Below are 20,707 nucleotides of genomic sequence, written 5' to 3' on the forward strand. Positions count from 1 at the left end.
GTGGATTGGGAGGGCCTGGGGACTGAGCCACAGATCCCCTCCTTTGCCAGCCTCACTCTGGACCTCTTTTTAGTACCATAACTAAAAAGAAAAGTAACTTAGAGGTCATCTCGTCCAATCCAGTCCTGTCGTGGAGGAAGAGAGCCAGGCACAGGGAAGGCAGAGGACTTATACGAGGTCACACAGTAGAACCAGGTCCCCAGGCCAGTGGTGGGAGAGAGCCCAGTGCCAACCCTGTTTGCAGTGAAATGGTCTTAACCTCTTTCCAAATAAAAGCTAGCAGCCTCCCAGACACAGGCCTCAACTACTTTGCAGAGCAGTGCCCTAACCCTCGGGCCTCCTGTTGGGCACCCAGTGGGCCAAGGACCCTTGGATGGCCGGCAAGGGGCTGAGGGTGGCAGAGAGCCCATACCAGCCTCCTGGGCAAGAAGCCCAGGGCCAGCACAGAGGGGGTGCCCCAGAGAGGGTGCCCCAGAGAGGCTGCAGCCCAGCCAGCCCCAGGGGATGGATTTCCCAATAACAGGGTGTCACTGCCCATTTATCACCAGGATAGCCCAGTGGGGCTCCTCTCAAAACACTTCTTCTACCAGCCTAATTGGTGAAAGCGTTTGCATTTTCCACTCAGGTGGGACTGCTTCCCAGCTGCTGCCTTGTGGTCAGAGGGTACGGCATCCATTACTGCCTATGGAGGGTAGTGGGGAGGGACTGCCCCTCCCCCAGACAGGTGGGGGTCATCACTCCATCATTCACGGCTTCGTGCCACCTGGCTGCTTGGGTAGGAACGACTGGCCACCCGGCTTTTACTCCCTTAGCGAACCCGACGCAGGCTACTGACTGAGGCAGCTTCTCGGGCCCCTCTGGCCTGACCTCCTCGCCCACCGCTGCAGAGTTTTGTCCAGGGAGCCCTGGGTTTCCCACTCGAAGTCAGCGGGGTGGAAGCAACAGAGCCCAGAGAGGCCTGGCGGTGTTACCCAGCTTGTTGGTGGCAGAGCCTGGCTGGAATGAGACCTGGAGCCTTTCCCTCAGCTGCAGAAGAGCTGTCCCTCTTCCCGCTGGGGCTGGTGATGGGAGAACGAGGCCTGGAAGGTGGAGTCCTTGGCAGGCTCTGAGGTCTGCTCGTGGGAGGCGGAGCTGTGACTGACTGGGGTTAGACAGGAAGGTCCCCAAGTTCAGAGGAGGCTGAGTCCCCACGGGGGCCAGCCAAGTGCTCTCACCTGAGCGGAGGGACAGTGTGTGGCTGGGAACCAGGCAGGGCTCTGGCTGGAAGTCGTGGAGGGTTTCCTAGCCACACCTTCTGCTTTCTGGAGGCTCCTACCCTGAGGATACTGTGAGTTTCCCTCTAGCTGTTTCCTTGCAACCTCAAATCCCAGCGCCAAGTGGGTGTCCCGTATCCGGAGTGGGCAGTCCTGAGCCTGGAAGTTGGTCAGGGAGTGGCCGTGCTCTCCATTGCCGCCTGCTTCTCCGAGCAGCACCCCTTGCACGGTGCTCGGTCCTTGTGCAGGCGCCCGCCGGGGACCCCTGCTGATCCCATCCACCTCTCCCCCACACCCGTTCCCCCCCGACCCCCTCACAGCTGTCACTGGCTTAATACCCCTTTGTCCACAAATCACTGCGACAGGAAGACCCCTTTGTCGTCTGTCCCTCGGAGACGCGCATCTTCCCTGTGGCGACAGGGAGACCCACATATCCCAGTGATGGCTTGGACCTCCCTTGGTGACAGCGGGGCTGGGGTCGGGAAGCGTCCGAGAGCAGCTGGGATGTGCCAGGGCCTGGAAGAGGGACTTGGCTGTGGGAAGCCCCAGGTGGTCCCCTGGAGCAGCACCGTGAAGCACAACCCACCTGTGTCATAGAGTCACAGACCCAGAATGTCAGCTGGAGGGGGTCCTTAAAGATATGTTCACCTGAGGAAACTGAGGCCAAGGAGGGGGAAGTCACACGGTCTGTCAGAGGTGTGGGACCATAGGTGTTCTTTGAGCACCTGCTTGGTGTCAGACTCTGTGAGGGGGACGCTGAGCTGAAGGAAATGTTGGCAGGCGCTGGTGTGTGGAGTCAGGTGGACACCCGGCTGAGGACGCTGTGTCCAATTTAAAAGCAAAGGCGCCCTCCCCAAAGAGTGACCCTCCCACCCCCGCTTCATTCTTTTATCTTCCGCCTGAAGCCCTTCACATGCCCACCCCTCCCCGCCAGCATCTGCTGCTTCGTTTCCTCTTACTCCCCAGGTGGGATGCGAGGGTGGAGGAGAAAGCGGACTCAGATGTCACCTGCTGATGGATGGTGGTGGCCTGAGCCCCGGAGCCCGCTGGGCAGCACAAAGCCGCAAGCTGAGCCCCTCCCACCGCGCTCCGTGGGTGTCGGGACGCTGTGGGAACGGGTTGCCTTTCTGGCACCACCCAGAGCCTCGAGTCTGACTGTCAGCGTGGACTCGGGGACACAGTCCCTTGCAGGATGGGGTCGGGGGGTGTCCACAGCTTGTCGACACGTGTGCGTCACGCAGTAACTGTCCTGGAGTCCCGTCATGAGGCTGAGGGTGTGTGGATCAGGGTGGTGCAGTCTTAAAAACTTGGGTCCTTAGAGAGTGAGAACCTTAAACCCACAAAAGCTATTCTAAATGTTGTATTAGACTCACGGGATCTTTAAACTGAGGGTTTTTAGGACCATCATGTGTCGGGGGCGGGATCGGGGGCGGGTTTGAACCCAGTGCTGCTGGACCCCAGAGCTGCTGCCGCTGGGCTGTGAGCCCAGGGTTTCACGGCCCCACCAGGGCTGCTGAGGGAGTGATGGGGTCCCCTCTCTCGCCCTGCTTCCAGTCGTGCAGCTCCATTTTACTCTATTTTATATGCTGGGGTTTCACTTAGGAAAAGCATCCCTCTGCTTAAAAATAAAGTTTTCCGGGCCCGGTGCTATGCTGCAGCTCTGGGCCGGGACCCGCCTCAGCCTGAGACGGTGGCTCTGGCGGGCGGGTGAACAGGCAGGCAGACCGGGCTTCCCGGGAGGGGATGCAGGTTGCTCTGGGCCACTGGCTCCTCCCCCTCTCGCTCCTGCTGTGTTGTTGCTGCAGCCAGAGAACACTCCGGGTCTGTCGTGCCGTTGACTGGGGTGACAGTTTAATAGTAGCTTCCTGGGCTGTCATTTAAATCTGCCTGCCAGGTTAGTAGGCCGGGCCGGCTGGCACGCCCCTGCCCCCACCCCGGATCTTCGTTCTGCTGGCAGTGGTCGTCTTGGCAACGCCGGGGCCTGGCGAGCTCTGCAGAAGGGTAACCGTCGGGGGGAGCAGCTCTTTCATCTCCCCGACCCGGGTACAAGTGGCCCAGCTGCCTTAGGGCTGGGCGGCAGGGCCAGAGCCAGGCCGCTCGGTGCTGGTCCGAGCCTGAGAGAGGAAGTGGGGACAGACGAGTCCCTTCTGCGCACAGGGCTCCAAGGTGAGGGTTTACATCTTTGCTCTGCCAGACTCTCAACTGCCCTGGGAGGGAAGGGACCTGCCCCAGGTGGCTCCGAAACAATGTTGAGCTGGAATCACCTGTCTGTGGGTCTCTGCTCTGCCCTCAAAGAATGTTCCCTGGGGCCCACGACCTGTCTGCAGAAACCTGAGGGCAGGCAGAGCCTGCATCTCTCGCATCTCCCTGTCCCGTGTGGCCTGGTATTAGTTCCCCCCGACCCCGTCCTGGGCTTGCCTCTAGACATGTCCCTGCTCTTAGGACTGGGGTCTCCCCAGTGGAGTCCCCTCAGCTTCACTTTGCCCCAAGTACTCCGGGAATGCCTTCTCCTGTTTTTCATGGCTTGGTGGAGCTGGGTCCCAGCCTCTGCTGTGTGACCATAGGCCAGTCCTTCCCTTCTCTGGGCCTCATCTTCTGATCTGAGGGGCTGGCACTATAGCAGTGTTTCGTGAAGTGTGGTTCATTGGACACTTGTTTCTTGGGAAATTAATAGACGTGGCATCCAACAAAGACATTCCTTGGCTAAACAAGTTTGGGAAGTGCTGGAGGAAACAAAATCAATCTGATATCTTTACTGTAGGCCTCTCAGGGCCCTTAGTAAGCCAGTGGGCATCATGAATCTTCAAGGGGAAGGTAATAAATCTTAACCCAAACATCTGGGTGGATGGTCCTGCAGCTCTCTGTCCTGCCCTCTGCCTCTCTCTTCCTCTGCCAGGGCCTGATGGTCCGTGTGCACGGACATGCCAAATCCTGAAGGAGGCCCAGGCAGCTTGGAGCCATGGGTTTTGTTGGCTGCCCTGTGCTTAGCAGGGGCAGGGTGAGTCCCTAGGTGAGCTCAGGGAAAACCAGGTCCCTGCACTGGGCCTCTGAGGGGCAGCCTGGTGCCAGGCGGGGCGAGTTGGCCCCTGGCCTAGTGGAGCTCCCAGGTCCCTTGCCACTTGCCTCCTCCCCAGCCCCAAACGGCCATTCCGCTGGCTCCTCCACACCCCATGGCCTGTTATCCCTCTCCCTGGAACACCCTTCTCTGCTCTCCTCACTCCCACGGCTTGGATGACCTCTCTTCCTTGAACACAGTCCCCTCTTCCAGGAAGCCTTCCCTGCCCCCTGGGATGGTTGGGTGGCCCTCGCCTGGCTTCCTGGCCACACAGTGGGACTGGGGGTCAGAATGCCTGGGCTCAGGCACAGCCCCTCCCAGAGACACGTGCTGTGCCTTGGAGCAGCCCCTTCTCCCCGGGCCTGACTTCAGCTTCTAGAACAGGAGGGCCGCAGAGGGGACTTCAAAGCCCTGGGCTCTGACAGGACAGGGCATTGTGATTGCCAAGACGAAGCCACACCGAACAGCTCCACCTGGCAGTCCTGGCTAATCTTTGTTTTGAAGCCTCCTGTCTGCATTGGGGCTGCAGGATGAGCATGGGTGGGGAATAACAGCACGAAGGACGCACATTGTCTCAGGGCAGGACGCCTCTGGGGGCGGGGAAGCTGGGAGGTGATGAGTGATCATAACAGTTTCGCAAGATCATAGGCTCTGGGCACAGAGGGCTGAAGATTCAGTCAGCTCCGCACTTGCATATCCAGATGAGGAGGCAGGCCCATGTGGCTGATGAGCCCAGTGTCACACACATAGCAGCTGGAGCTGCTGACTTCACATGCCGCAAACTTGCACCTTTCTGCTTTTCAGTTCATAAGGTCCTTGCACCATCCTTAGCCTGTTTGCTTCTCACAACAACCCTCTGTGGTGAAGCAGAGATTTTATCCCTGAATGTAGGTGAAGAAAGTGAGGCTCAGAGAAGTTGTGTAACTTGCAAAAGGTCACACAGCCCACAAGTGGCAGAACAGAGTTCCATCAACCGTGAGCAGCCTGACACTTTCCTTGGCCTGCGTTCTTGTTATAATTAGCAGCTCCCCCTTCTTTTGTCCTGGATTTCCCATTCTCTCCCCCTCTGCCCTGGGGTTGGCCCCTCCCCACTGCCCTTAGGAATCCCAAGTCCTTTGTGGCAGCCCATCTGTTGCCATGGCACCAGATTATGATGTCGCAGATCCTGGATGACTGTGTACTGCTCCTGGGCTGTGGAGTACAGGGATTCACAGAGGTGGGAATTGTCCAAGGGTTGACTGGCATGGAGGGACATAAATCCCTGGAAATAGAGAGCCACGGCCTCGAGCCCAGCTTGGGAATCACCCTGGAAGCTGGAGCCAAGGCTGCCAAGGCCAGGAGAGTGGGGGCTGGCATGGTTTGCTCTGACAGCTTCAAAAGACTGCCCTGCCCTCATCTCTTGACGGGGCTGATGTAGCCTCTTGACAAGGGGCTGTTGGGCTCTTTACACTGCACAACCTGACACTGGGATGCTTGCTCAGATCCCTTTTTGCCTTTTGACCTTGTGTGGCAGTGCTGCCTGGGAAAGCCACCATCCTCACTTGCCCAGAGAGAGAAGGAACTTGCCCAGGGTCACCCAGAGAGGAGGTGGCCGTGCCAGGGTTCAGGCTCAGCTCTGCTTCCAAATCCTTCCACGTGGTTACACTTCATACAGGGTCTGCCAAGGTGGTTTAGTCTAGTCCCCAGCCTGAAACTGACCATGCTGCCTCAGTTTCCCCAGGGTGGTCCATTAGCAAAGCATAAGTTGTCACAGGCCCAGGTTTATTTTACCGCACATTTCTGGGCACATTCCAGGGGAGCCCTTCATGCAGGTGCCTCTGGTCTGTGGTGGATCCACCACATGGCCTTGTCCTGCAGCCCCTGGGATCTAGTCCAACTGCATTTGCCTCTCTGGGGTCCTCATTTTTTGCCCGATAATGCTGAGGTGGCTAAGGGACTTAGTATAAAGAGGCCAAGCTTTGGAAGCTGCCACATGGACTTGAAATCCCACTTCTGCCACCTACCACCCTCACCTCTTTGAGCCTCAATTTCCTCTTCTGTAAAATGGGATTAACAGCTGCCAGAATAGCTACGAGGAATCACTGGGATATTGAGTGAAAGGCGGCAGGGCAGAGCAAGGGTGGAAAATGTCCAAACTGGTCATGACAGTGAAACAGGTCTGTTCCCCAAAACACCACCATGGGACATGCACCCGAGCCTGCCATTTCCTGGCCTCAGTGCTGCCCTTCAGGACTGTGATGTTGCTTGTGGCCGCTCTGGCCTGTCAGGACTTGGCACACTTTGGGAGGCCAAGCTGACTCCCAGGCTCCCAGGACTCCAGGGAGGAAAGGGCCCGTGGCGAGCATCTGGCTGGCCGAGGCCCAGCGATGGAGCCCCTCCATCCCCTTCTTCGTCAAGCCTGCCTTGCTCTCCTGGGGTTTGCTGGTCATGCACTCGTGCTGACGGGCTGGGCGGACTTCTCATCCGTGTGCTCAGGGCACAGACACAAGCTCACTGAGCACTGAGCTGAAGCTTCCATGGACTTCCCACCTATTCTTGGGCTTTTCTTCCGTATCTGATGCCCCTGGGCATTTTGTTTGGAGAGCCATGGTGGGGAAGAGGGACGTCTGACTGTGAGGTCCAACTGTGGCTCTGCTTCCACCGAGGTGTGACCTTGGGCATGTAACTTAACACCCTGGAGCTGAATTTCCCCACATGTCAAGTAGGGACAGAACAGGCCCTTTGTCGTGGGGTTTCCTGGTAAAGTGCCTAGCACAGAGACTGGCGCACAGGACGCACTTGGAGAATGTTAGAATCGGAAAAAGAAAGCACTGGAATATATGTTTCTTTTTTGAATGCTGAGCTTCCTGTGGAAGGGGCGCCCTGGTGCTCATATTAGGAAATGCCCCAGGTGCCGTGGTTCATAAGTATACTTCCTTTCTGATGCACTATAAGCCGCGATTTACCAAAAGCCGTGATTTACCAAATACCACATTGGTATTTATCACCCATGTGGACCCCTCAGTGCAGGGCTCAGGGAGGGCTTTTTGGGGGTCCTGGACTGGGAGGCAAGTGAGCTCGTTCTGACTGCTGCCTTCCTGTGTTTCCCTGGGCCAGCCCTTTTCTCTCTCTGGGTCTCAGGCCCCCATCTGTAGGTAGACTCTGATTCCTCTGGTTTCTTCCAGCCCTGCACAGGCAGAGATGTTCTTCTAAGGAAAGTGTGAAGAAAGCTCAGCTTAGAATGCAGATGTACTGCAAGGATTTCATTGAAAAGAAAGGCAGAAATGGAATGGATTCAGGAGGCCTAGCATCTGTCCCCAAATCCCTATTAGGCTGCTCAGTGGGGGCGCAGTCATGTGGCTCCAGAGGGGGCCAGAGGGCCTGTGGGAGGATTTACATAACCCAGGCTGGTCGCTGGGAAGGAGCTTCCCGGGGAGAGGGAGAGCCTGGCCCTGGAGGTGCGGGAGCAGAGGCTGCACAGCTACGTTTCCGATGGGTTCAATGCCCTGCACTGAAATCTACCCTGAGTTGGGTCCTGTGCTGAATCTGATGCAATCCCTGCGCTGGGGTAGTGTCAGGCCAGTGGAGGGACAGGGAGGGAGAAAAGTAAACCCTGTTGGTCCCTGTGTTCTTGTCCCAGTTCTGCTCCCAGCTGGGAGTTCTGCTCCCAGCTGCTCCGACCTGCTGTGTGCTTCCCCTATGAGGGCACAGAACACCCCATTTCCTTTGCTTCTAATTAAGGCTCAGACCATAAAAACAGCAATAGCTGCTACTTACTGAGCATCTGCTGTGTGCCAGGGTCTCTGCTGCCTGATCTTCATACATTATAACTTCTTGTTACTTCTCTTTGGAGCCCTTTGTTTCTTCCTCCCCATTATATAGATAAGAAAACAGGGGCTCAGAGCTTAAGTAACATCCCCAAGATCACACAGATAGAAAGAGGCAGAGCTGGGATTCCAACCCCCTGTGTGGCCATAAGCGCCTTGGGAGCAGAGACTTATTTGGATGTCTTGCCCACAGATTCTCTTTCCCTCGCTCTGAACAAAACACACCTCATTAATCTTGCCACAAGGTGATCATTTACTTTTATAATTTATTATCACCAGCTCCCTGGTGCTTGCAGAAGGAGCCTCGACTTCAGTCTGGTTGTGGGGAGCAGGAAAGGCAGGTAAAGGGACTGAGAACTGGCTGAAGGGGCTAAGGCAGCTACCGTATGTGATCAGGGAAGGCTTCCTGGAGGCTGTGACAGTGGACCTGGACTTGGGAGGAGGAGAGAAGTGTGATGGGAATGGGCATTCCCCTGATGGATGAATCCTGTCACCCTTGTTGAACCTGGAGAGCAAGGCCAGGGATGGCCCGTCTCCTCCTGGTGTGGAATGAATAAGCCTTTCTCTCCTGTCCACTCCTCTTGGTCAGGGAGGCACTCGTGGCCTCCTGGGGCTATGGGAGGTCACGTGGTCCAGCTTGCAGACCAGCACATTCTGGTCACCCCGTAGCCACCTGAGTGTATGTCCTAGAAAAGCCTCCTGTGCCCACCAGGCCCCTCATGCTCTTCTCCTTGCCCCGCAGCCAAGAAGACCTGTGCGGACAGCGACTTCACCTGTGACGACGGCCACTGCATCCGAGAGCGGTGGAAGTGCGATGGCGAGGAGGAGTGTCCCGACGGCTCGGACGAGTCCGAGGCCACTTGCAGTGAGTGTTGCCCCTAGGCTGGGGGAGGGGACCTGGCTCTGGGCTTCAGTTTCCTCATCAGGTCTTCCCGGTTGGGAGGTTGGGAGGCTCTGGTGAGGTGATCTGTCATGCACAGCCTCAGACTCACTTTGTGCTGAGCCCTTGCCAGCTCCGGGCTGACAGTCCAGTGCCTCTAGCTGCTGGTGTCTGGTGACCTGTTTCTGGACTTTCTTCCCAGCCCTCCGGCAGGTTGGGCCCCGCTCCTGGAGTTCCAGGAGCTAGAAACAGCCCCTTTGTGCCCTGCTGCCCAGAAGTAGCCAGAGCACATCCTCCAGGCCTCCCCTCAGCCTCCCCCACTAATTTGTTTCTGAGGACTCTAATCATAATTCTAATAGTGCTAATGGTGGCTGGTGCGTATCGAGCATTCAGTATGTAGCGGGCACTGTCCTAAGCGCTGTGTATGCTTTCATTCATCTAATTCCCACAGCGGCCTCATGAGGCAGGTACTGTCACTTTCTAACTTTTGCAGAGGTGGACACTGAGGCTCAGAGAGGTTGAGTGACTTGCCCAAGGCCACTCAGCAGGGATTTTGAGACCCCAGCTCTGTCCTCTGCTCTGGGCGGGCTGATGGCAGCGAAGACAGCCAGGGGTGAGGCGAGGGCCAGAGCGGAGCCCCAGGCCCCCGCCTCCCATACTCAGGGATTATGGGATACTCAAGAATCTCTGGGATTTCTTTTCCAGGCCCTAATCCTCAAAGCAAACTTACACCCACCAGGTCATTCCATGACATTTGTTAAATTAAAAAGGAGATGAGACGGGGGCAGGGAAGGACCCGGTGGTCCCGGAGGCAGAGCTTCAGCAGAATGAGCCTGAGACAAAAGGCCGGGGTGGGGGCCGCACGTGGAGGACAGAGGGCGAGGCGGGGGGGACCTGGTTGGGGGTGGGGGTGGGGCTGGCAGGGACCTGCGAGTCACAGTCCCGGATCTTCCTTAAGGGTCACAGTCACCCCAGAGGCAGAGGTGGGGACAATGGAGGCCAGCATCCCATCTAGGGCTGCGGCTGGTGATAACTGGGTTTCCTTGTCTCCTAGCAACAGAGCTACCAGTCTCCGTGGGAGAGAAAGAGAAAGGGAGAGAGAAAGGGAGAGCAGGAGCCGTCCCCGCCCGAGACAGGGCACCCCCTCGTTCCCTTGCACAGCTGCCCTGCCTTCCCCGGACTTGCTGCAGGCCCTATTCTTCCCTCACCCCACCAAGTAGCCAAAGCTGGTGCAGTCCCAGGTGTCTGGGCCCAAGGGCAGCCCAGTGCTTTGTCCGGAGCTTGGCTCCGGGAGGAACAAAGCCCAGCCACGCCCACTTGTGACTCATCCTCCTGGCAACCTTGGGGGGGGGGTGGGTCTGTTTAGAGAGAAAGAAACTGAGGCTGGGACAGGTTCAGCCACTTGCCCAAGGCTGCCCAGCTAATATAGGGCAGAGCTGTGTGCAGCCCAGAGTGTGTGTTTGGGCGGGGGGCTGTGGCCACCATGGCAATCAGCTCGGTCATCCAGACCCCATGCCTGCGGTTTCCCCGGACACTGGAGGTGGGAGGGGAGGGGGAGCATCGTCAGGGTCATTCCCAGGGTCTGTCCTGCTGCCTGAGCGCTGTGCTCCCCCGCCTCCCCAGGTCTCTGTCTCTTTGCATTGACGCTCCTTTTCATCTCCCTCCTGCCCAACCCTGCACTGTCGGGCTGCCTCCCTTCCCTGCTTGCCCCTCCTCCCTCTCACTCTTGCCGGCTCTCTCTCTGCTGCCCTGCCCACGTTTCCCTCTGTCTTCCTCCCTCTCGCCATCCCAGCACTTGCTGCCTTCCCATCCTCTGGGCTGTGCGGGTGCCCTCGGGCCTCACACCTCCTGCCTCCCAGGCCTGCTTTGTGTTCAGCTGTAGAGCACGGTTATCTGACCATTGAGTAACTGGAGGCTTAGGGAAGCTGAGGGCCCTGCTTCCAAGACACACAGGTGGTTCATGGCTGGTCTGCCTTCCAGGACAAAAGGCAGGCTCCACAGTGTCTCTGAGGCTTGACAGGGGGCTCCGTGGGAGCTGCCACCGAGGCCACACCCTGGGGGTCGGCGGCCCGGCTCTCCTCTGGGCTCTCCCAGTGATTCACTGTGAGGTCCTGCATACTTTCCCGCCCCTCTCTGGGCCCTAGTTTCTAACAGTCCAGAATTCCAAAGACTGTGATTCTAAGACTCCTGGACTCCTAGGATTCTGAGGCCCTCTTTCTCCCTTGCCTGTACCCAGCTGGGGCACAAGGCCCAGGATCCCACTTTCCATGCACAGTTACATTGGTCACAGGTGGGCAAGGTCTGTGGGTGGGGAGGGCTGCCTGGGGGAGGGCAGCCGGAGTGGGTCCTTGAGGGTCAGGCAGAATTTGCGGGAGCAGGACCTGGTAACAGGCTTGCCCACAGCCTCAGGACCTGGTAACAGGCTTGCTCACAGCGTCCTGACCAAGTGAGAACCCGGCAGCCAATTCACTGCCCATTTAATTGGCGTTGTCATAGCAACCTCCACAGCCTCAGGTTCCTGGGGACTGTGCCAGCTTGCAGGATAGAGCCCCCTGCCTACCTGCAAAGAAAGATTATAGGCAGTAGTAACGGGTAGTGGGTTTGATGTCTGATATATTTGGGTTTAGGTCCTTTAACCTGTGAGACCTCAGGCAAGTTGTCCAATCTCCCTGAGCCTCAGTTCATTTGTCTGCAAAATGGGGTAATGGTACCTACCCTACGGGGGTTATGAGGATCAAATTAAAAAAATGCACACAACGTGTCAGTGCTGGAGCAAATGGCAGGGTTATTTTATGATTACGTTTTGACTGTAGGCCCTCTCCCCAATTTAAAGCCTTAGAATAGTCTAAGTGAGGGGGGTTTGCAGGGAAGGGAAAGGAATTTGGGAGCAGGTCCCCCTTCTTGTGTCCCCCCACTCTGTCATCTGCCCCTCACTGCCTGGGGTTTCTCCCAGCTCTGTTTCCTTCTGGTTCCGGGTTCTGTGTCTATCAAATTGAGCCAGGAGTCACAGTGGGAAAGCGGGGACATTTGCCTAGTGAAAGTAGCATTTCAGCTCTAATTATAGCTCACTTGACTGGGGCCATTTGTGATCCACCTTCAGGCATCTGTTGGGAGGGGCGTGGGATGGGGGTGGGGAGGTTAGTTCAAGGTGAAGGAGTTACAATTCTGGGTGCTGCTTATTGAAAATGAGGTTTTTTTCATGCGTCTTAGAGCCTTCCCATCTGAAAGGCGGACCTCACAGATTAACCAAGCGTACCTTCCTATCAGAGACCAGAGATTTTATGAGATCCCAGCAAGGTTAGAGGCCAACCCAGCTGACCCTGTGAGAAGAAGCTTGGTGTAACTGCCCCCTTCTGCACAGTGGGACGTCCCATGTCGTGCCTCCTGGGGCAGCAGCTAGACCCTGTAGTTCCCACTGCCTGAGCCGCTGGTCCCCTCGGAGCTGGCAGTCCCATGCGGAGGTTGTCTGCCCCTGTGCCTCTTGTGACCTGACACTGCAGATGTGCTTGCTCAATAAGTAGCTGTCAGGCACTTTCATTCTTTTATTCGACAGACATTTCCCTTTTTGTTAATTTGTGAACTTACGAATTAGAGAAAGTACCATTGGATTTGGATTTCTGGTGCAGGCTTCTCTGGGAATTTATAAATGCCTCCGGCCACTCCAGGGTGCAGTTGCAGGCCCTTGGTGACTTGGAGGATTCCTGATGTCTGAGAGACAGTGGGGCTTGTTACTCCTGCCTCGGAGAACCTGGGGTTACTTGGACAGCAGGCCAGAGGCATCCCTTGCGGCATCTGTTTGTGTGTGTGTGTGTGTGTGTGTGTGTGTGAGAGAGAGAGAGAGAGAGAGAGAGAGAGAGAGAGAGAGAGAGACAAGGAGGGAGGGAGAGAGAGAGGGCAGGAGAGGACAAGAGGTGGAGAGAGGGAGAGGTGTTCAGTTCAGGGGTGGAGGCTGCGTCGTGGCAGGCCGTGTGGACTCTAATAATGTGTAATGTGCATCCCCAGAGGTGAGACCAGGGCCCTCCCAGCCCTTTGTATCTGCACTTCATGAAATAAAACTAGGGCAACTGTTTGCCGAGTTCCAAGTTTGCTCCAGGCCCTGAGTGAAGGATTTCCATGTTTCCTCATTTAAACCACCCACCAACTCTGGGAGATTATGTAGCCCCTTTTTCAGGTGAGGGGAGCCAGGGTGCAGAGAGGTTAAGTGACTTGTTGAAGGACCTTCATGTTAGTAAATGAGATTTGGACCCAGGCCCGTCCGGCTCCAAACCCATGCTCTGTCTCCTGCGTCGTGCTGCCTGGGGCCTTTAGCTTTAGTTATCCTGAAAGTGGACGTCAGACGGCCATCTGCTATCTCGCAGACTCTGCCTGAGCAAAGGTCCGGTGAGCCTCCTCCCTCCAGTGACCCCTCTGCAGCCCAGGGTTGCCGGGAGACCGGTGGGGCCTACTTTTCTCACGTGCAGTGTCCAGTGCCATAAGTTAAGCAGTGCAATTGGAGTTGAGGGACCTGGGGAGGAAGCCCAGCTCTGCCCTTCACCACAAGACTTCGAGCAAACGACTTTCACTCTCTGGGCTTTGCTCTCCCCACCCACCTCGTGAGGAGATACTGCACATCAACACTCCCCAGACTCACTTCCCAGGGCTGAGTGGTGAGAAGCCTCACCCAGGAGCCCGCGGGGCAAGGTCTGTGTCCTGCTTTGGGGAACAGCTGCACCCCAACGGAGATGGCAAGGTTCTAGGAGAGACAGCTGTTGGAGCACCCAGCGTCTAGCAGCCGGGCAGGTCACTTCCCCTCTCTGGGCCTCTGCCTCCTGTCACTCCAATGGCTGCTCCTCAGTGTGCCCTCCAAGGCCTCTTGTGTCCCGGCGTTCCAAGAGGTGCCTTGGCTCTGTGAGGGTAGGAGGGCTGGTGTCAGGCACTGCTGAATCCTCGAGAGCCTGTAATTAGAGCTGTCTATTTAGGGACACAGCAAATGTCTTATTAATTATGAAGAAAGGAAGCAGACGGATTGTTTAATCATTGTCCTTGCTGAAAGGTTATGCAATTAACTGTATAAATATTCATTCAGAGTTCAAGCAGCTGCCTGCTACACTGGGTTATGCAGAACCAGGCCCCCAGAGATGGTGTGGACAGGTCAAGGGCCATTTCAGTCACCTGGGCTTTTGGGCAGAGAGTTTGGGGCTGGTTCTGGGCCACTTCTCTACCCACAGGAGCAGGAGGGGTTTGATGGAAAAGGGCAGGGTTTTTAGTCCAAGGAACCGGGACTCTGCCCCTCACTGCTGTGCATTTTGGGCCAGTTACTTGGTCTCTCTGAGCCTCAGTTTCCTTATCTGTAAAATGGAGTGCTTACCTGCAGGACCACTGCCCTACTCCATTCCAGGGGTGCCACTGACATGATGATCTTTGTGAATGGTGCCCCTGGAGTTTGCACTCACAGCCTGCAGGGCCCACTTACCTGGCAGGGTGAGGGTCAGGATGACATGGGAAAGTATCAGCTCCTCAGAATGGAGCAGCCTGACCCACTGTAGGTGCCCAGTAAATGTGGCTCCCTGCCAGCTCCTCTGTTTCCTAAGGCCTGGCGCAGGGATATATGGCTGCCTCGTCCCTCCATCCCGTGGTTCCCTCAGGGGCTTGCAAACATACAGAACCTCCTCTATCACTTTTCTGGGAGTGAATTTAAGAGATGAAATATCCTATATCTTTTAGACTTATAGAATGATAACTCAGGGGTTCTCAAATAGGGTGCATGAGAATCACCAGGGGAGGTGAAGGAGTGGGGAGTTGGCTAAAATGCCTGGGCTCTGCCCTCGGAAGTTTGGATTCAGTCTAGAGTGAGCTGGAGCCAAAGAACCTGCACTTCCAACAGCCCTCACACACCCACCCCTTAGTCAGGACTCCAGGACACACTGGTCGCTGCAGCCCCCTCGTGTTCTGCTGGGCCCAGAGTGGGAAGTGCTTTCTTGGGTCCTGCAGTGCGTGGGTGATGGAGGTGCTCTGGGCCGCTCTCCTGACTCCCAGGCCGCTCACCACCCTGCACTCGCCCCGAGGAGGCCGTGGTAAAGGGTCTTTGAGTGTCAGTGCTTTCCAGGGCTCTACATGACAGTATCTGTAAAGGGAAATTTCTGTCAAATGAATCCTGTGAATCCCGTATTCCCAACAGGTTGCCTTATATTTGTGAAATGTATTCCTAGGGATAACTTTGGGATCCACAGTTAGGGGTCCGAGGTACTCCTCTCCCACAGCGTAGTAGTGTCTGGGGGCCTTGACTCAGATACCTGCTCCCAACCCCACCTTGTCTGTGCCCTTTTCTCCATCTCTTGTGGCCTCTCACCCCAGCTATGGAAGTAAGAGGAAGAAAAACTGGTCTGAGATCAGAGAGAAAAACTGAGGGTAAGGCACCAGTAACCTGCCACCTGCAGGGTGCAGTGGACTGTGCCGTCTCTGGCATCAGACACAGCTGACTGCATCCTCACTCGGCTCTTGACAGCTGTGTGACTAGTACCTGGGGATGGGTGCCATGTCTGGTACACAGCAGTGCTCAATAGCTACTCACTGAGGGAACAAACAAGTCCTCAGCTCTACGCGTGGAGAGTAATGGTAGGTATCATTAGTGAGCACTGGCTGGGCGTTCTAAGTGCTTTACAGACATTAACGTAGGTGTTCGTAACAATCCTGTGGGATAGGGAATAATATTGTCCCCACTTTATGGGAACAGAGATGAGGATTGCTGGCCAAGGTAGATAGCCAGTGAGTGACCGAGCTGAACCCAGGCAGCCAAGCCCCAGAGCCCATGGCCTCGACCTTCGTGCTGGAGGCCCTAACCTAATCTTCCCCCTGCTGGGTTGTTGTAAAGATTAAATGGAAGCGTCTAGCTCTGTGCCTGGCACATCCTGGAGACCACTGAGTTCGGCCTCGTGTACCCCCTGAAAGGCAGAGGGAGCCAGCCGCGGAGGCCTGAGATGCGTCTGCCTCAGCTGGGTCTGTCACGTGGGACCTTCTGGGATGCTCAAGATGAGAGCCATCCCCAGGCCTGATCAGGGTTCTCATTCTTTCTTCCAAATTGAGAATCAACCCTGGGGCTTCGAGCCCCTGATTGAGTCAGCCTCTGATTGCAGCTGCAGTAATTATAGCTGTGTGGTCCCGCTGGGCCCTGCCACTCAGCGGCTGCTCCCAGCAGCATCGCCAGGGGAGGGGGCTTGGAGGGAGCTGTTGGGGCCTTGGTGAGCCCTGCACATCTGCAGTCATGGAGTCACTGATCTGGAAGGCAAACTGAGGCCCACATGGGGCATATCTCACCCAAGGGCACACAGCTGGAAATGGCAGAGACTCATGCAGGGCAAGGCGGCTCCACATTGCTGGAGCCTAAAGGGAAGGCTTGGAAGGGTGGAAGGTCGGGCCGGTGAGGCAGGCAGGGGTTGGCTGGATCAAGGAGGGCCTTGAGGGCCAGGGGCCAGGGGGCCATGAAAGGGTGTTAGGCAGGGCAGTGGTGGGGTCAGTTATAGGATTCAGGAAGTCTTAGGGGAAGACAGGGGCTTCTTCTCAGACGAAGAAACTGAGACATGGGGCAGGAAGGCCCTGGTGGATTCCCAGGGCCTCGGGCCAGGTGGCTGGAGCCAGGCAGTAGGACCGGTTGGCACCATGCCCTGTGTCCCCCGTGGCTAAGCCATGCACGTGTGTCTGTCTCCACAGCCAAGCAGGTGTGTCCCGCAGAGAAGCTGAGCTGTGGACCCACCAGCCACAAGTGTGTGCCTGCTTCGTGGCGCTGTGATGGAGAGAAGGACTGCGAGAGTGGAGTGGACGAGGCCGGCTGTGCCACCTGTGAGTCCGGGGTCAGGTCCCCAGGGTTCGCCAAGCACAGTCAGGCAGCCTCGGGGAGCAGTGGCTGCTCGTGGGGAGGGGCCAGGTTCTCCAGGGGGCTTGGCAGGTAGAGAGGAAAAGGTAACGGTCAGGACACTAGTAATGGCCGGGCACTTTGCAGAGACATTCTTTTTCATCCTCACAAACACCTCACGAACAGCCATTATCATCCCCATTTGTGGGTGAGGAAACTGAGGCTCAGACAAGCGAGGAAAAGTGCCCACGGCTGAGTGCTGGAACTGAGATTCAGATTCAGGTCTGGACAGCAAAATCCATGCGTTCTTAAACCATGCCTGCCTGACATCTGCTCATCCATTCCATACGTCTGTACTGATCTCTGAGCAAGGGCAGGGAGACCAGGGTGGGGACCGTAGTGAGAGATGGTGGTGGCCCGGGCCAGGGCACTGGCAGTGTCAGGGGTAGGGAGGGGGACTGTCGCTAAAATCTCAGATTTGAGCCCCCGTGCCATAGGGCAGGAAGACATTCCCAGCAGCCTCGGCAGGGACAGATGGAAGTGGTCACTGGGGCAGTTCCACATCACTGAGCTTCAAACACAGGGATTATCTCCTTCCCAGGGAGCGGGCCAGCAGGGCCTGGGCCAGTGGGGAGCACAACCCGACCGTGCATGTTTGATGGGCACCTACTGTGTGCCAGGCCCGGAGCCAGGCTCCGAAAGGGCCGATAAGGTGACTGCTACACAGTCCTCCCTCTGGGAGCTCATGATTAACGGGGTAGACAGACTGGCTATCGTTACAAGGCTGTGAGGCTGGGCTGAGATCTGGGCGATCCCTTGGGGGCTTTTGCCAAGCACGTGCCCGCCACTGTCTCCCACCCCCTCCCTTCATCAGCTTCTGTATTTCATCCTATCCATCCTTCCAGGCCCAGGGGAACGCCGTCTCCTCTGGGGGCTTCTGAGTCACAGCACTCTAGGATTCTGAGTCTGGAGTTTGGATATGTCTGAAGCCGGAAGCATCTGGTTATGGGGGCAGATCCTGGCTGGGGCCAGCAGGTTCAAAGCCCCATTGATGGCATTGGCTCATTTCTTCAGCTGTGATCATTTTGTGGGGCCTCACTGGCCAGTGAGAATCCTCTTCCCTCCCCTACCCCCTGAAAATCAGATGTTTCCTCAGTCATCAAGGCCATCAGCCACTACTGCAGCGGGTAGGAATAGCTCTAACGAGGGCATGTTGTAGCAGGACTGTTTCCTGTTAATTATAGGAGATAGTGGTGTTCGAAGGGCCTGTGGGGCTTCTCTGCTTCAGCTCCCAACCACCGGGGGAAACAAAAAGAATTCTCCCTTCTCTCATCCCTCAGAGCTTCTTCCATTCGTGAATGCTGGGCGAGGGGGGTCCCTGGGCACAGGCCTGAGGATGTAGATCTTCAAGGTGCTGTCAGCTTCCAAACCTTGGAGCGAACTCAGGATAAAGACAGCACTTCTTCTCAGAACTCTGATCGTAATGAGTCCTCGCTCCCTGTCTGGACAGGAAGGAGGGGAGCTAACCTAGGCATCAGCTTAATCTTGAGGGCAGACATCACAGGGTAGGGTGTGCTTTTCCCACCAATGCCCCAACATCCCAAAAGCCCAGAAAGGGGAGAAAAATGCATCTGTCAGAAACTTGGTAGCGCTGTCAGCAACACATGACACGAGCTGCCCTACATGGTGAAACTGAAGACATGGTTCTCTTTTATGTTCCCTAACGATGAGAAAGGACTTTTTCCCACGGGAAAATAAAAACACAGCCTCTTGGCGCCCCCACGTGGAGATATCTGGTGCTGCCACCACCGAGTTACCTGTGGCCACAGCTCCTGCATCCACACCCTGCCTGGGCCCCCAGGCCTGTTCTCGGCCTCTGTGTAAGGAATGAAGGAGGGAAGGAGGCCAGGTCGCTGCTCTAGAAACAGCCTACACTCCAGGATGGGAGGAAAACCAGAAAGCCGAGATGAGTTAGAGTAGGAAGTAAGAGCCCCAAACCTGAGTTCTGGTTCCCTCATCACCATGGACTGACTGTGTGACCCTGGGCAAATTGCTCATCTCTCTGGGCCTCAGTTTCCCCATCTGTAAACTGGTAGTTGGGCTGGTGGTCACTAAGGCTCCCCCAGCCTCTGAGCTCAGAGCAGCCCACCAGAGAGGGGAAGCCCAGGGCCCCAGGCAGGGCCAGTGACCTGTGCCCTTAACTACTGCACATCCCTAAATTACTCCTCACACCAGGGCCGTTCCAGCCTCCATCCACACCACACCCACTCACTGCAGGGAGCTTCTCTGTGCCGGGCCTTCAGAACAAAAGTGGATCAGTCTCAGAGCCCACCCCCATGCAGTTTGTGGTCACGGGGCAGACAGAGAAGGACACAAGACCCAGACACCTGAGCAGGCTGTGAAGGGTACCAGAAGGGAGAGTGGAGGTGGGTGGAAACTTGCCAAGCAGGGGAGCATGAAGTGTGTCATGAAAGAGGTAGAATTTGGGCCCTTGAAGGATGCAAACTCATCATTGCGATATACAGAGACAGTGGTGGGCAAGAGATGGGCGCCCAGCAGATGGGGCAGCTTGGGCAAAGGCCGGGAGGTGGGAAAGTGTACAAATGGTCCAGTGTGCGACGTGAAGCCGGAGCATGTGCGGGAGTGAGGTGATGGGGCAGAGCAGTAGCTCCATGCCAGTGGCCTTGGATGCTAAGCCCAGGGACTTAGGATAGTTCTGGGCAAACTGGGGACGGGGAGGGACCTGAGCTGTGTTGTAAAGAAGCAGGTCCAGACCTTGTTCCCTGGAAGGGTCAGTGTCATGTTACATATCATTTCCTGAGAACATCACAAAGCCCTTCAAGACAGGGCGTGTTCTGCAGCTTTAGAGACTCTCCTAGTCCCACCATCCTGCTGGGAGCAGCACAGGAATTCCTACTCCCAACGAGGCTGGGGAGGTTCAGGGTGGCAAGTGTGCTGCCCCAGGTCATCCAGCATGACCCTGGCAGGACCCGGATTGGAGGCCCCCTTTGCTGTCCCCTGTTCGGCGCCCCAGCCGGGCTCATTCTGGCCCGCGGGTGAGGGTCAGGGCCCCTGTAGCGGGACCAGCGGGCCGGGGCACCGGGGATGGGATGGGGTCCGGCGGGCCGACCGGCTCTCTGTCCCGCGCAGTGTGCGCCCCGCACGAGTTCCAGTGCAGCAACCGCTCTTGCCTGGCCGCCGTGTTCGTGTGCGACGGCGACGACGACTGTGGCGACGGCAGCGACGAGCGTGGCTGCGCCGACCCGGCCTGCGGGCCCCGCGAGTTCCGCTGCGGCGGCGACGGCGGCGCCTGCATCCCCGAGCGCTGGGTCTGTGACCGCCAGTTCGACTGCGAGGACCGCTCGGACGAGGCGGCCGAGCTCTGCGGCCGCGCGGGCCCCAGGGCCACGTCCGCGCCCGCCACCTGCGCCGCTGCCGCCCAGTTCGCCTGCCGCAGCGGCGAGTGCGTGCACCTGGGCTGGCGCTGCGACGGCGACCGCGACTGCAAGGACAAGTCGGACGAGGCCGACTGCCGTAAGCCACCTCCCCTCCGTATCGCCCAGAGCCGCGGGTGCGCGACTGTCCGCCGAGGGGCCGCGTCTCCTCGCCCTACTCTGATCCTAGTAATGTTTTAACGGTGGCAGCAGGACTTGGGAAAAGTGAAGGGACTTGTGTGAGGCCACGTGGCTGCTAAGCTGCGGAGCTCAGGGTCTTCACAGGTACCTGTGACCTTCAGTAACGCTCCCCCCCACCCCCATACCTCCCATCTCTGCCCTTCCCTGTCCCAAGCAGTCACCAGTGGTTCCAATGCCAGACACCTTGGTACACTCAGGAAGCCCCCCACCCTGCCTACCTGCTGGGCCTGCTCATCCTTCAAGGCCTTGC

General features: G+C 57.1%; 1 protein-coding gene across 21 annotated transcripts in view; it reads left to right on the forward strand.

Moving 5' to 3' along the window:
- The window catches only part of LRP8 (LDL receptor related protein 8), a 77,704-nt gene that overhangs the window by 27,694 nt on the left and 29,303 nt on the right, over positions 1-20,707 (forward strand). For 12 of the 21 annotated variants that reach the window (XM_060140033.1, XM_060140049.1, XM_060140040.1 and 9 more), the window contains exons 3-5: positions 8,857-8,979; positions 16,681-16,809; positions 19,973-20,356. In XM_060140033.1, the coding sequence (XP_059996016.1) occupies positions 8,857-8,979; positions 16,681-16,809; positions 19,973-20,356 (636 nt within the window). The remainder of the gene's footprint in view (positions 1-8,856; positions 8,980-16,680; positions 16,810-19,972; positions 20,357-20,707) is intronic. The other 9 variants (XM_060140047.1, XM_060140044.1, XM_060140045.1 and 6 more) reach the window with 1 other exon arrangement.

The sequence above is a fragment of the Lagenorhynchus albirostris genome, chromosome 2, assembly GCF_949774975.1.
Source record: "Lagenorhynchus albirostris chromosome 2, mLagAlb1.1, whole genome shotgun sequence".
Lineage (NCBI taxonomy): Eukaryota > Metazoa > Chordata > Mammalia > Artiodactyla > Delphinidae > Lagenorhynchus > Lagenorhynchus albirostris.